The sequence below is a fragment of the Haplochromis burtoni genome, unplaced genomic scaffold, assembly GCF_018398535.1.
Source record: "Haplochromis burtoni strain Fernald_Lab_line unplaced genomic scaffold, NCSU_Asbu1 Contig_572, whole genome shotgun sequence".
In the NCBI taxonomy this organism is placed as follows: domain Eukaryota; kingdom Metazoa; phylum Chordata; class Actinopteri; order Cichliformes; family Cichlidae; genus Haplochromis; species Haplochromis burtoni.
In genome coordinates, this window is record NW_024582933.1 from 59895 (window position 1) to 74578 (window position 14684).

Sequence of the window (14684 nt, forward strand, 5' to 3'; positions counted from 1 at the left end):
GTCGACGAGCTCTGAAGGCTCCGAGCATCCAAATTAGGAGAACAAAGGCTGCGATGGTAGTCGTGTTTTCAAGGTACACGATGATTGGCCAGCATCTTCAAAGGACACATGTGATTGGTGGATTTGTCTGTCAGTCAATGAGATTAACTTTTCAATTGGCCTAACTCGAAGTTGCAAAACTCACGTGCCTTTCCTCTTCCTAGAAGGCGGTGCCTGCTGGTTGTTACCTGCTGGTGGAGAAGCTTGTTGTTGTTGTTATTGTTGTTGTTTGTGTTAAAGTTTAAAAAAATAAGTCTTCTAAAATGGGAGCCCGAGACGATGAATACGACTACCTGTTCAAAGGTAAGTTTATCTCTGAAGGGGGATGAATGTCAGCGTCTCGGTCGTCTTTAATATGGCTCTCGGTAACAACAGGAGCAACTGAGGAAGTCAGTAATGCTAAAGTTAGCTCCACTGGTAGCAAAGTAGCAAACGATGAAACGATACCTGCTGAAAAAACTGACGCTGCTGCAGGTAGAGTTTGGAAATTCAGTGAACAAATGTGCATTCCCTAGCTTTAGGATACACCTTATCCCAGTGAGTAAGTTTAGACACGGCAGCTGTCAGGCTGCTTAAAGTGTGTTTAAGTAGCTAGCCGCTAACATTACAACGACGTTCCTACTTTGAAGTTAACTGAAACGAACCCATGTTCTGATTATATTTGATCTGTAAATCAATTAGCTGGATAACTTGGTGATAACGACCTTGAGTATGCCTAACAGGAATAATTAATGTCATTTTATTCTCTCTGACATCATCAGATTTGTTTGTCGTCACGTTAACATTAGACAAAATATGTCTTATATTAGTGAAGGTGGTGTGCATGACCAAAGTGAAATTCTAGCGTAACGTCAGTTTGAAAATGTCAGTGTTGAAAAAAATGATTTTTTTTAAGTGTTAAAAATATTAAAGCTGATGAGCCACATCATTAAGAAAAGGGGAAGCAGTTGTGGAAACTAGGATAAAAACAAAGCTGATGATAAGTTAGCAACGGTATGGCACTACAGATGTGATGCCTTCTTTGAAAAGTGTAGAGAAGGTCAGAGAGTGCTTCACTGTGTCTCTGTGGATCTAGAGAAAACAAACGATACAGAGGAACTGTGGTACTCTATGAGGAAGTCAGAGGTAGCAGGGAAGTATGTGAGGCTGGTGCAGGACATGTATGAGGGCAGTGAGCCAGTGGTGACACTGGGTTCGGATCGTCTGATCCACCTGAGCCTCTTCTTGTTTGCAGTGGTGATGGACAGACTAACAGATAAGGCCAGGGAGGAGTCTCTGTGAACTGTCATGTTTGCAGACGATACTGTGATCTGTAGTAAGCGTACGTGGCTGCTGGAAGAGAGCCTGGATAGGTGACTGTATGAACTAAGAGAGAAGAGTAATGAAAGTCAGTAGAAGCAAGACAGAGTACCTCTGTGAATGAGAGGGAGAAAGGTGATTAGGTAAGCATGCAAATAGCTGAGGTAGAGAAGTTTTAATACCTGGGGTCAAGTCAGGGTAGAGTGGATGGAGACCAGTGTCAGGTGTGATTTGTGACAGAAAGACAGCAGCAAAAGTGAAAACAAAGCTTTACAAGATGGTAGTGAGACCTACTGTGATGTATGGCTTGGAAATGGTGATAATGAGAAGTAGACAGGAGGTCGAGCTGGAGGAGGCAAAGCTGAAGATGCTAAAATTTTCATTGGGTGGGACCATAATGAATAAGATTAGAAATGAGGACATCAGAGGGATTTAGAAAGCTTGGCAAGTCTGAGATTATTTGGATGTGCAGAGAAGAAATGGTGGATGTTGAGTATGGAGCTGCCAGCGAGGAAAAAAAGAGAAAAACCTCAGAGGAGGTTGCAGAGGGTTGGTGTGACAGAGGAGGATGTTAGGGTTAGGGATATGGTGAGATGGGGGCAGGCAATCTGCTGTGGCGAGTTTGACTGGCTTAAATGGGCTGGCTGTGCACCGTCACAGGGGTGGGAATGCTGCAGCCTTAAGTGAGCCATGGTAGACCACTGACACAGCAGGTCTACTGTTTGCTTTGTTTTTTCATGTGTATGGTGTGTATTTTGATTCTAGTTGTACTAATTGGAGACTCTGGAGTGGGGAAGAGTAATCTGCTGTCCCGTTTCACAAGAAATGAGTTCAACTTGGAGAGCAAGAGCACCATCGGGGTGGAGTTTGCAACCCGCAGCATTCAGGTGGACGGCAAGACGATAAAAGCTCAAATCTCTGGGACACAGCTGGGCAGGAGCGCTACAGAGCCATCACCTCAGCGTGAGTTTGTTTTGTCGTATGCATTACTTAAGGTGCTACGTTAGTAATGGTTATTTATAGGGTAATGTTCACACACTTAGACATGTATAATGAGATGTGTCTTTGCTAATAATTGTGTTTGAACCCCTTAGGGTAATAGACCTGGTACCAGTTTTAAATAAATTAATTGTCCAAATTCCTTTTGTTATCAGGAGGAATTAATCACCCAAGAGGAACCATTTTTGTAACAGCTGTTTATGTAGCCAGTCTGGCCTGATACTCTGATTGCCTTGTTCCTACGTTGTGTTGTGTGAATGATGAGAGGAGTCAACTCTCGCTTTGCCAGCTGGGGTGGGTTTATTCTCCCAAAACTGTTCAAAATAAAAACAACTCGGTGCAGCAAATTTAACTGGGCTTCTGCATGCACAGTTTTAAGGGAGAGAGAAGAATAGCGGACCACATGAGAAATCACCTGCATGCGCCTGTGCCCTAACCTGGGATCGGCAAATTAGCATGTTACAATAAAGTGCTGTACTCGACAGGGAAACAACAGTTAACACTAAAACATCCAACAAAGCCGTGAGACAAAATGCATAAAGGGAACAAGTAATCCTTGAATCACTTAACTGTGTTTAATTGCTGTGTAACCGGGAACACTAGCGTACACTCACCTCTCCTCAGCAGGGCCTCTGGGTGACTGAGGAGAATAGCGAAATGACTTTGTGGGAAGTCAAAGGTCACACAAACAAAATAAAAGCTCCAAAAATATAAATACAGAAAATAGATATATACATATGTACATAAACGATGCTGACAAAGCAAAAAATAAATGATTTTTTAATACACCCGTTACATTTATATGTATAAAATGCAATACAAGAAATCCTGCTGGAGATGCTGGAGTCTTGTGGTGTCAGATTGGTGGCACTATTGTTTTCAGCAAAAGCAGCAAGCCATTGCTCCATTGGATCATTGGGTCCTGTTCTGTTTTCCTTGTATTGTTTGTCTGTCCTCCTTATTTCTGTGGGGATGGAAATGATTGTGAACCTTAGTGTCTTTATATGAAGCTGTCATTAGTCACCAATTATAATCAAAGCAAGTGTAAAAGAAAATGCATTTGGCTTGTAAGTTCTATTTATGGTTTAAACTAATATTAAACCATGTTAATGTTAAAAAGTTAGTTGATAATGATGGCTTTATGACCTCTATCTTCATCAGGTATTATCGGGGCGCAGTCGGGGCTCTCCTAGTTTATGATATTGCGAAGCACCTGACGTACGAGAATGTGGACCGCTGGTTGAAGGAGCTGAGGGACCATGCTGACAACAACATCGTCATCATGCTGGTTGGAAACAAGAGCGACCTTCGACATCTCAGGGCCGTGCCCACTGATGAGGCCCGAGCATTTGCAGGTGGATTTTTGAGTGTTCTTTGTTTTGCTTTGGAGCAGTCAAAGTAGCTCCGTAACATTCAGTTCAATTGCTGTAAAATAAAAATCCCTTTTCTTTCTTTTTTTTAACCTTAGAAAAGAACACTATTTCATTTATTGAAACTTCAGCCTTGGACTCCACTAACGTAGAAGAAGCATTCAAGAGCATTCTCACAGGTAAAAAATAAAAAGTGTGAACTCAACTCAATAATCATCCAGGTACTCTACTGTTAGACCTCCTCTTATGCCATTGTTTTCTTTCCTAGAAATCTACCGTATCGTATCTCAGAAGCAAATATCAGACAGATCTGCACACGAAGATTCTCCAGGCAACAATGTAGTGGACATAAGTGTCCCCCCAACCATGGATGGGCAGAGGGGCAACAAACTCCCCTGCTGCCAAAGCCTGTGACCCTCCTTTTTTCTTTTTCTGGTTGACTTTGTGTCAGAGTTTTCTCTTTTCCCTTCTACTGTCAGATGCTGTCATCTTACCCTCATGGGTTCAGAAGTGTTTGACACAGAGACTCTTAGATTTGACATTCCTTTATGCTGTTTTCTTCTTTGTGCGTCTGAGTCCCGTGTCAAAACAACTTGTCTAAAATACGAAAACTGAGAAGAAAGACGATTGTTAAGCTGTTAACTACAATCTTTTTTTATTCACTAGGTGATGATCCTATTGACCCACTCCTGCTGAAGGAGTGGCGAGGGATCGGTAGGCCTGTTTATGAGTGCTCAGAGGTGTTTTTACTTGGTTCCTTTTCTCAGCCTAATCTGCTATAGTGGAGTCTCATTTTCATGTCGGGTTGACCTGATTCTGCCTGTCTTGCAATGTGGGTACAGAAGAGGAGATGAGAGGAAGGTTCGTTTGGAGTGCTGATGTGTGGTCTGTCAAGAGTTTCTGGTTGCCTCTTTAATTTTTTCCTCTTTTGTGCTGTGTGCCCACTCTGGCATGAAATTAGCATGAGCTTGGGACCAGACTGGCTATGAATGACTGACTCATTATAGGCAAGCATGAAACACATGACACATTTTTGTTTTTGTGTGTGTGAGTGAATGAATTTTAGTTTAGTACACAAACATACCAAAGGAAACTATCAGAATCAGTTTTGGGGAAGCTCATTTCACCGTGTTCAAGGATGTTACGATTGCAGGTGATTGCTAAAAGGTCCAGGCTATTTGCAACAAATGTGTAACGGTCCACAGGAGATGCATTGTTATAAACTTTAATTTCAGAATTAGATTGGGGTTTTTTGCACTAGAGTCCAGTTATTTCAGTGGAACCTTATATTTCAAAATGGCATAAAATTTTCATCAGGTAGCATTTTGCTACCTGTAAGGAAAACAATGCTGACAGAAAAGGAAAAATGAAGTTGAAATTGTTACATTTCTGTACCGAATAAGCCATTGCTGTCATTAATCCTAACTGTTGAACAGGAATTGATAAAAGTTTGTAAACTCAGAACATTATCTGTGGAAAACCAATAAATAAATACTCCCCACATACTGCTTTCACTTCAGCAACATTAATGGGTTTTACTTGAAAAAATGGAAGTGAAAATCAGAAATGCAAATTTTGTTTTCATACTTGGGTGGAAAAAAATATATCCACCCATCTGGTTGAGGTGCTGTCATGCATTAGGTGTTCATAAGAAAGCATATCATACATTTAAATGTGAATTTAATCTGAGCAGATATAATCTTTTTTCCTACTTTTGCATTACACCAGAAAATACTGAATCGTAACTAAAACCTGTCCATATGACCATACAGCAGACAGTTATTTTGGTATCCCTTACTCAGTTTACTCATACCTTAAGCTGGGTTGTTTTAATAATTGACAGATGGGTTTCTTAGGCATTTGGGATACAAACCTACTTTTTTTAGGTTGTGTTCAAAATTATTAGAAATGTATAAATAAGGTTAAAGCGATAAAATTAGGATAGTTTACTACATGTAACATCTCAGTGCACATTCAGGGCAGGCCTTTCTGTCTGCAAAGCACATTTAAAACAAGAAGTGCCAATTCTGAGAATACACTACTATGAGAAAGCAGGTGGCATTGACGACAAGGTTTGTGAGCATTATAACTCAAGAGCGAGATGACATAAGGTTTTCAAATTCATGCCATGAGTACATCTGATAAACATCTCGGACAAATTGGAATCTCAATGACCTTGACCTCAAGTACATAGGTTAACTTTTTGAAAAGCACCTAGGGTTTCCAGGTGCATCTGAGGGTGTTACTGGTGTAAAAGAAGGTTTCAGGTTTTTCCTCAGTAGCTGAAAAGCTGCTCTGTTGGATTTTAAATGAGGCCATTGCACCTCTATTATACAGTCATTGATTCAAACAGACACTATGATCATGAATTTGTTCTACTCCTGCTTGGGTTAATGACTTTGGTTACATATCGTTAGCTTCATAGCATAAGTGCCTAAGTCATTTTTTGGTCAAATTGAGATTTTTGCCTAACTTTACTCCCCTACCACTGCTGCATCATCCTGTCCGTCTGAAACACAAAACACAAAAAAATGACTTAGGCACTTATGCTATGAAGCTAACGATATGTTAGTTTAAAGACATAGTCTATTAATAGTTGTGGCTATTATAGACCGCAATATGTGTTGAATCACTATGCAATTTGGTGGGATGTATGTCATTTTAGCTGGGAAAAATATATTTTAAATGAAAATATTAGGCTAAAGAAAGAAAACTTCCAATGAGCTTCAGAGTCATTAATTGGCCACCTTCGTTCTTCAACACAGTGTGAACTCTGAGGCAAGCTTTCTTGTAGTTTCTTTAAGTAGTCTTCAGACATAGTTCTACAGGCCACAGTCTCAAACTCTGACACTGTTTTTCTAAGTGTATACATCCATTACCTTTGTGACATTTTTCTGTTCTCCACTTGTCCAGTTTCTTCAAAAAGTTCAAGGTTCAGTACGTACAGTACTGAGATGTGCTAATTTTTTGGCTAATAGAGCTTTGAGATCACCTTCTTGGTGCATAAATACTATTTTATATCTGTCCAATTGGTATCTTTGGGACTTTTTGTAGATTAAAATAGAATCTTAGTTGTTACAAAGAGCTTTAAATAGGCTCTTAGTAACAACGTGTCTCAACATAAACTTAAAATTATTTCTTTGCTAAGTTGTCATGTTACGCATAGACATGACACTGGTTCATCCCTTGAGTTTAAAGCATTTTTTATGCGTGAATGTTACATAGCTCGGTTGTAAGCAGTTCACCAAGCAAAAAACACTCCTCTGAAGATGGGTGCAAGGCAGAGAAAAGGAAAAACGAGTTGCTCAAGATCAACAGTTTTCAGTTTGACTTTATGGAAGCAAACAAAGAAATGAAGGGCGAATCGAGATTTTTGCACAGTATCATAAATGATGTGATTTAATTATTTGCATGTTTAAGGTTACGTTTTCTCGCTGCACCATCTCGTGGTACAAACTGGTATTACACTGAAATACAGCCCAGGCCCAACTTTAGTACAGATCTCTTCAACACAGTACATAGATGTTTAGAGAGAGAAGTCACAGTGGATATTTCTTCACATTCTGCTCACAGCTAAAGTTCAAAAATGAGGCCGTTTAAACTGTTATAAACTAAACAGAGGAAAGTCACTGACTGAAGCAAAACAAAACTTAAAGTGAAATAAAAACTGATTTAAAAATGCAGATGTGTTAAACAGTGTGGGTTAATGGTTTTGAATTGTGTTGAATTGTGAAGTGTTCCGGTCTCATTGAGCCTGTCATGTTTCCTGTTGGGGCCCCTCCCTTTGGCACGCTGCTGTTTGCGGCCACATTTATAGCCGTCTTCGGGATTTGTTTGTGCTCTGAGACGCCCTGTTTCTTCACCGCAGACGCAGGCAGCTGATGATGATGATGACCCTCTGGGTTGTATTTAAAGCCCAGGGAAAGCGGAAGCCTGGCCTGACTGTTATCTGTTGAGAACTGCTAGCTGGTGTAGCCCTACACTGAGCAGCCTTCATCGTTAGCCGCCTGTGCTGTTCACTCATACATAGTTATTAAACATGAATAGAGAAGGAAATGCGAGCTTTTTCGGACAACAGGACTAAAACCTCACCAAGAAGAAAGAGGAGAAGAAGAAGTCACGGGTGAGTAGCTGTTAGCTTTTATTTGTTGCTTTTTTCCACCAAGCGGACGGCTAAGCACTTCGCTGACAGCTAGCAAACAACACAGCTGCCGTGAAAGTGAAACTGATTAGAAAATGCTTCTTTATAACGACATTTTCACTGTGACGAAGTTGGATAGTAGTTATTCGTGTGTAAAGAACAGCAGAGATACACACAGCTAATTTGAGTTGCCGCGCAGTTGTACAGTATCATAATTCAACTCTGATCCAGACAATAGTCTGGTTCAAATTCCCACATCTGTCTGCAGCGGTTAGTTCCTGTAACAGAGCCACAGTGAAGGAAAATGCCCCAGTTCCAAAGCTAACTGCATATTAATGTATGAGGGTTTATCATTGTAAGAAACCCATCATTAATCATTCATTCAAACGTGTAATTTTTGTTTGATCTTGACAAAATCCCTGCATTGATGTTCCCCAGCTGACGAATCCATACACACAGCTGATATTTAAAAGACTCGGAAAACAATAGCTTAATAGAGTCAGCGGTTGCCTTAATTTGGGGTTACCTCTTTGTTTATTTAGGTCAGGGATTGTACCTCTTAATCACCCCTGACGTACCCCCTCCCAATCTCCGTATGCATAAACAATAACACCAAGCAGCAATAGGGAAAAAATGCTCTTCGGCTTCACAAAGCTGTTCATCATCTGGCTCTGTTAATTCAGGATTTAACAAATCAAAGTGCATAAGATTGTGACTCAACTACAACGAGCTATAAATAATCATAAAAGGGCTTTGTTGTCTAACTTCTATTTAAACAGTGAGATGCTTGACTTAAGTTGAATCATCTTTTCTCAGTTGCGAGGGTTAGAAACAGCATTCATTGCCAGATGTTGTCTAAATTCTTGTTTGATTGAACAGCAAAATCTCATAAACAGACACAAACATTTCTGCACTGGCTGTCATGTCAAATCTCCTCTTGAAAAACAAGTGTTGGACATGGAAGAGTATACTGGGTTTGCGTATAAATGCTGTAGTTTACCAAGGGTATGTACAGTGCTAAAGAGGTTTTATTATCAACACTAGCCCAGTGTTAACCCACATAAACAATAGACTAGTAGCTCAGTAGTTCTTTAAAAGTAAGTTGATAAGTATTTTCAGTGAATATTCCCCCCAAATCCCCATTAAAGTTCCATATATATCAAACATGCTACTTTAAAATTATTGTTTCTTATTTTATTGCTTGTAATCAGTGTATTTAAATTTTGCTTATTGTGTTCTAATTCATTTGTACAGAATAGGATACATTTTTGAGACAGCAAGAAAAAATGTTGTTAAGGGTTATCTGGGTTAAGACAGCTGTTTATCAGGCTGCTGCACATCACATTCACTGTCACTGACCTCACACTTGGTTTTATAATGGATTAGCAGCTGCTTTTGGGCAAACTGGCCCACCTCCAAACGGACAGCTTTCTTCTAAAAGACGGAACGTCTTTTCTGGATAATTTTAGCCGTTCCCACGTGGTAGGAAATTAATCATTTGTGAAACAGACTACAGACATTTAAGTAACTCTGTCACAGTACTGCAGTGAGCCAAATGACGAACAAACTCTGGTCTACTATCACATTTTTATATATAAAAAATGCTATACGTCAGTGTCTGTTTGATCAGTTATCTGGTTAGTAACCCAGTTACCGACTTCCCTGACAGTACTAGAAACATTAAGAGGGAAGTGGTGAGTTGGGTTATTGCAAAACTGTAATACCATGTTGTTTGCTAGTCATGAACATGAACATGAAGGTCAATAAAAACAGATGGACTGTAAGCATAATATAGCAAACATAAAATGACTCATCATGATAGTGCAGGCATTGTACTGTAGCTGATTTCCATAAGTTCCTTTTCCAAACCCAGAACTTCCCTCCGACAAGCCTAATCTGGACACTAAAGTATTAATGGACAAGTGCACACTATAGCACACAAAAAAAACTTACTTAAAACAAAACTTGTCTCCTTGATCCATTTATTTAGTTTGAGCATTTGCAGAGTAAACCTGGGTTTCTCTAGTAGTTGGAGTAAAATTACTTGCTATCTCTCCACCACAGACATTTTTTAAAAAACGATAATGCATTGTCTGTGTGTGTCTGTTTCTCTGCAGAGCCACTAGAGAAAAACAGGAGCAGTTTGTGCCTGGCACTCCCCCAGCCTCCCCTCACCTCCAACCCTTCACACCCTCCAGTCCATTCGTGCTGCCAGCGAATGGACCCTGTAACAATGACGACCGGCGGGTGCTGCCACCTCCCCGGCTCTCTGTGTGACTGTGCCAGCAACACAGGCCTGTGGAAGAGCGTGGAGGAAGCGGGCGGTGACGGGTGCCAGGCGCTCTACGTCACCCAGGTCACAGCCATAGATGGACGGTTGCTGTCCTCTGTGCTCAAACCAATGAGTGCACAAAGGTACTTTAAGAATATTACTGTTATTGCTGTAAGATGTTCCACAGGTAAACTTTGAATGGGATTGTATTGTGATGGCAGCTTCTCCAGAGATAGGAAAAATATATATATATATATTTTGCTATAGTTGCTAAACTTGTGATTATGCCTTGTATTAACACTATTTCAGACAACGCACTTCTCCATTTTTCTTGTTTTTTGTGGGTTTTTTTTCACATTTCTTCACTACACACCCATTGAATATTATTATTATTCTCTTTGGGATAGAATGGTAAAACATTTTTGCTGTGTTTCATGCAGACGATGCCTGCCATTTATAAAAATCTCTGTATATTTTTTATCTCAGTGATGGTCCCATTTGCCGTATTTGCCATGAAGGAGGCAGCAGCGAGGGTCTCCTGTCTCCATGCGACTGCACAGGCACTTTGGGTACAGTGCACAAGAGCTGCTTAGAGAAGTGGCTGTCGTCCTCCAATACCAGCTATTGTGAGCTTTGCCACACAGAGTTCAGCATCGAGCGCCGACCGAGGCCCCTCACAGAGGTAACAAAGGTCAATGCCCTTTGCCTTGTCTGCAACAATCCTTCTTCTCATCCTTTTTATTCATCGTGGTTGGGCTGCTGGTTGTGAATGAGTGTGTATGTATGAAAGTGTGATGGTGCTTTTTATCCGTCTTTTTCTTGTTTTACATCTCTCTCTGCTTGCTTGCTTGCTTCTTTGTTAATGCAGAATGTCTTTTCTCTTCATTAGCTTCTTTCTTTTTACCTGGTTTCTGCCACAGTCTGACTTCTTTCTGTTTTTCTTCCCTCTTACCTCTTACCCCACAGTGGCTGCGAGATCCCGGCCCCCGTAATGAGAAGAGAACACTGTTCTGTGACATGGTGTGCTTCCTGTTTATCACTCCTCTAGCAGCTATTTCTGGCTGGCTTTGCCTGAGGGGCGCTCAGGATCATCTTCAGCTGAGGAGCTGGCTGCAGGCTGTGGGCCTCATTGCCCTCACCATTGCCCTCTTCACCATCTACGTCCTTTGGACTTTGGTAAAAAAAAAAAAGAATTCCCATCCATTATTACTGTAAAGCAAACATTTTCACTTGGAAAGGTTGATGTATAATGCTGCACTTCGGTTTTCTTCAGGTATCATTCCGCTACCACTGTCAGCTGTACTCTGAGTGGAGGAGAACAAACCAGAAAGTACGTCTGCTCATTCCCGAAGCCAAGGAGTCGAACTCTTCCCAGCATTCCTTGCTCTCTAATAAACTGATGAAAAAATCGGCCAGTGAGAGCATCGTATGAGACCAAACGGAGATAGTCGATGATTATTACATCTTTTACGTATGAGGGCTGATTCCCGATGCAACCTGCCCACAGTTTTGACTTTGAAGAAACACCTGTGGGGATTTTTTTGTGTGTGTCGCTTTTTTTTTTTTTTTCTTTGCACCATGGGCTCATATTTTTTCACATTGCATTTTATAATCCTCACATGGGTGCAGGAATTAGCACATTTTAAAGGAATCTGCCTGTCCTCGTGTCAGGTGTTGACCAAGTTTATGCAAAGGCACTGAGGAACGGTGAAGGTGGTGGAAGCATGCAGAAATGGAGCCGAGCTGTCTCATCATCACAGATGTGACAACATGACTGGCTAAAACTGACAGCATAAAACAAGATGGATCGAGTAAACTTGTTAAAGAGGACTGTGAAATTGAATGATTGTCCTGCTTGGTTTAACAACCCATCGATGGTCAGGTATAGCACGTCTACTCATTGTGTATTGCGATGATAAAAGCAACTGCTACATACGCCTTTTAATCGTGTGTTACGTGGGCACGCACTTACCTACTTGGGGCTTCTCTTCTCTGCCCACTGAGGATCTCGTTGTATAATCACATATTAGTCTGTAGTGTGAAGATAAAAAGCTTTGATCTTTAATTTTTATTTCATAGTCACATCTGGATATGTCATCTGAGTGGAATCTTTTAACTCACAGCTTTTACATCATCTCATCCGAGACCAGGCGGCTGCATAACATTTGTAAAGCAGAGACTTGTGCAATAAAACACTGTGGACATCGAGGTTTTCGCAGTACACGAAGACAGTTCTACCAACGTGCACAGTTATGCATGCAAGCAGCACTGTTAATATTTTTTTTTACTCTTATTGTATTCTAAAATCATTTTTTAAACCACTTAAGAACGAATGACTTTCCTATTCCTACTGAAGTAGGGTTTAACAGTGTCCTCATAGAGGTTCTTGTACTATCAATATGTAACAAGTAGGTATTTATATTTATATAGATGGATAGAAACTCCATCACGAGTATTGGTGTGGTGGCTGGGGCAGTGTACAAAAGCGTTATCGGTGTTGCTTGTTATTCATTTTTGGCGTTTTCCTTTTTTCTTTTTTTTTTCATGATCGCAACAGTCAGAGAATTCCTGCTGTTCTTTAAGTTACGATTAAGCATTTGGTCTAATGTGATGAGAAACTTTCTTAATCTGGGATTTTTAGTGCTGGTAAACCCTAAAGGTAACCGCCAGCATTTTGATGTTACTGACCAGACTCGCCTGGAACTGGCTGTGTTGGTAGAGTTGGGAGATAGCTGAAGTTATTACAAACTACAGCGTGTGCCTGGTATTCAGATTTCCGGGTCATATGATGGTCCAGTTTTTGTAATGTGAAACATTGTTTCTTCTCTATGCTTAATTTAGGTTACAGGGAGATGTCTGATTGCTTTTTAACGCATGCTGTAGGCTGTCCACAGGGAGACAAGCTTGTAGATTTAAAAAAAAACCCTCCCAACATTACATGTACTACTAAAAAAATAATTTAATTCAGTGGATCTAATGAAGCCAATTCAGCTTAGTATTGGTCTGAAATACTTTAATCATTTTTATTTATAGATTTGTCTTTTAATGGGTTGCAATTAAAAGAATTCCTCCCCTTAAAGGGGGTGTTTAAAGCGATATAAGTTTAAAACTAACCTGACGACGACCTGTTTGGTGGATTTTTGATTATAATTCCGAGAAAGGAATTGGTGATGCATGACGCTGTCATGGTGATCAAACTGTGCGATGCCTTTTGATTCTAAATCTATCATTCTTGGTTAATTATTTAAATATTTACCTTTAAATCAGTCAGGCTTGAATAGTAATTTATTAACATGATGTGATGTGTGGTGATGTAAAATTTATCAGAGAGAAATGTGTTTTTAGAAAGGGCTTGTGGTAACATTCAGCAGACAAATCAGATCAGTGAAATTATTAGTTTCCAGCAAGCATCGTACATTTTCCCCTCCTGTCCTTTGTTAATGCTACATAAATGTGGTAAACCCAAAATGAGGTTACCAGTTAAGTAGGTGGTGAAGCGTTAGTCATGTAAAGATGTCTGTTTTCAGGAGGAATGTTGACATATGCTTGTGTTTTCCTCCCTTTTCTCACAGTGCTGCATTACCAGTAACGAGTCATTTCCTTGTTTACATTACCAGTTCCCTTTGGTACATTTCACTCCTGCTCGTTTGATCCGCGTTCTGCCCCAGATAAATATTTGTTTTTAAGAACAAAGGATTACACCCTGCAGTACTGCGGTGTGCTCGTCTGCCTTGCAGGCTTATGATTAATTTGGTCATCCGTGTGTTTACCCGAGAAAGTACTGGAATCCGTTTGTACGATGTGCAAGAAATAACAGATTTTTTTTGATGCAATGCAAAATTATTTCCTGTATTGGGAGTCTCTGCAGAGTTGCATCAAACTATGCAACACTTCTCCTTTTTTGGCTACTAAGAATTTCTGACAGTGTTTTTAGAGAAACGTAAAAAGAGAGTCTAAAATGTTTGTGACACGTTTAAGACAAATTTGAGTCGCAAAAGCAAATATAGAAAGGGATTTTTTTTTTTTGGATTTCTTTGTTGTTACTCACACAAATGAACACGCAAATGTTAATAATGTTGCGTTATAACACATTTGTGAACTGGGCATGTTGGGTTTTTTTGTTTCATCTGCAATTTATGTTGCTATTCCTCAGTATTATTATTTTTTTTATATTGTTAAATACTACAATGTTTATGGTGTGCTGTGGGGTGAAGGGATGTCTTCATCAATGTACTGGTACCTGCAATCAGCCAAGAAATGTTTGCAAAGCAAATAAAACATAATCATAAATTATGTGATCATGAATTTGTCAGTGACAGTTTGTCTGCACTTGTGTAGTGTTGGTAAGGAATTGTCATATATGTTATATAGTGTAGTTATAATGGATGTTTACAAGTCCTTCTAGTGCAGTGACGATGACATGTCATTAAGTCTGTTTTGAAACTCAGCTCAGTGAGCTTGCTAATCCTAATGGAAAAAAAACCAAACGCTAATGTCAAGTCCTTCTATGGTATCCGTGGAGACTCACTCAGTATCTGCTTCCTGTCCGCTGCATGCGGCATAA

The 14684-nt window shown here is 40.1% G+C and overlaps 1 protein-coding gene and 1 pseudogene across 2 annotated transcripts; both read left to right on the forward strand.

Moving 5' to 3' along the window:
* Nucleotides 1-177: 177 nt before the first annotated feature.
* LOC102309505 lies at nt 178-5213 on the forward strand (annotated as a pseudogene).
* Nucleotides 5214-7356: 2143 nt separating this feature from the next.
* On the forward strand, nt 7357-14413 carry march2 (membrane-associated ring finger (C3HC4) 2). 2 transcript variants are annotated; one of them, XM_014329496.2, is made up of 5 exons: nt 7357-7830; nt 9966-10263; nt 10607-10811; nt 11087-11296; nt 11394-14413. In XM_014329496.2, the coding sequence occupies exons 2-5, from the start codon at nt 10067-10069 to the stop codon at nt 11550-11552; spliced, it is 771 nt and encodes a 256-aa protein (XP_014184982.1). In that variant the 5' UTR covers nt 7357-7830; nt 9966-10066; the 3' UTR covers nt 11553-14413. The 2 variants fall into 2 exon arrangements, with proteins under 2 accessions (XP_014184982.1, XP_005948171.1); XM_005948109.2 differs by having other exon boundaries at nt 7369-7830; nt 10607-10802.
* The last annotated feature ends 271 nt before the right edge of the window (nt 14414-14684 follow it).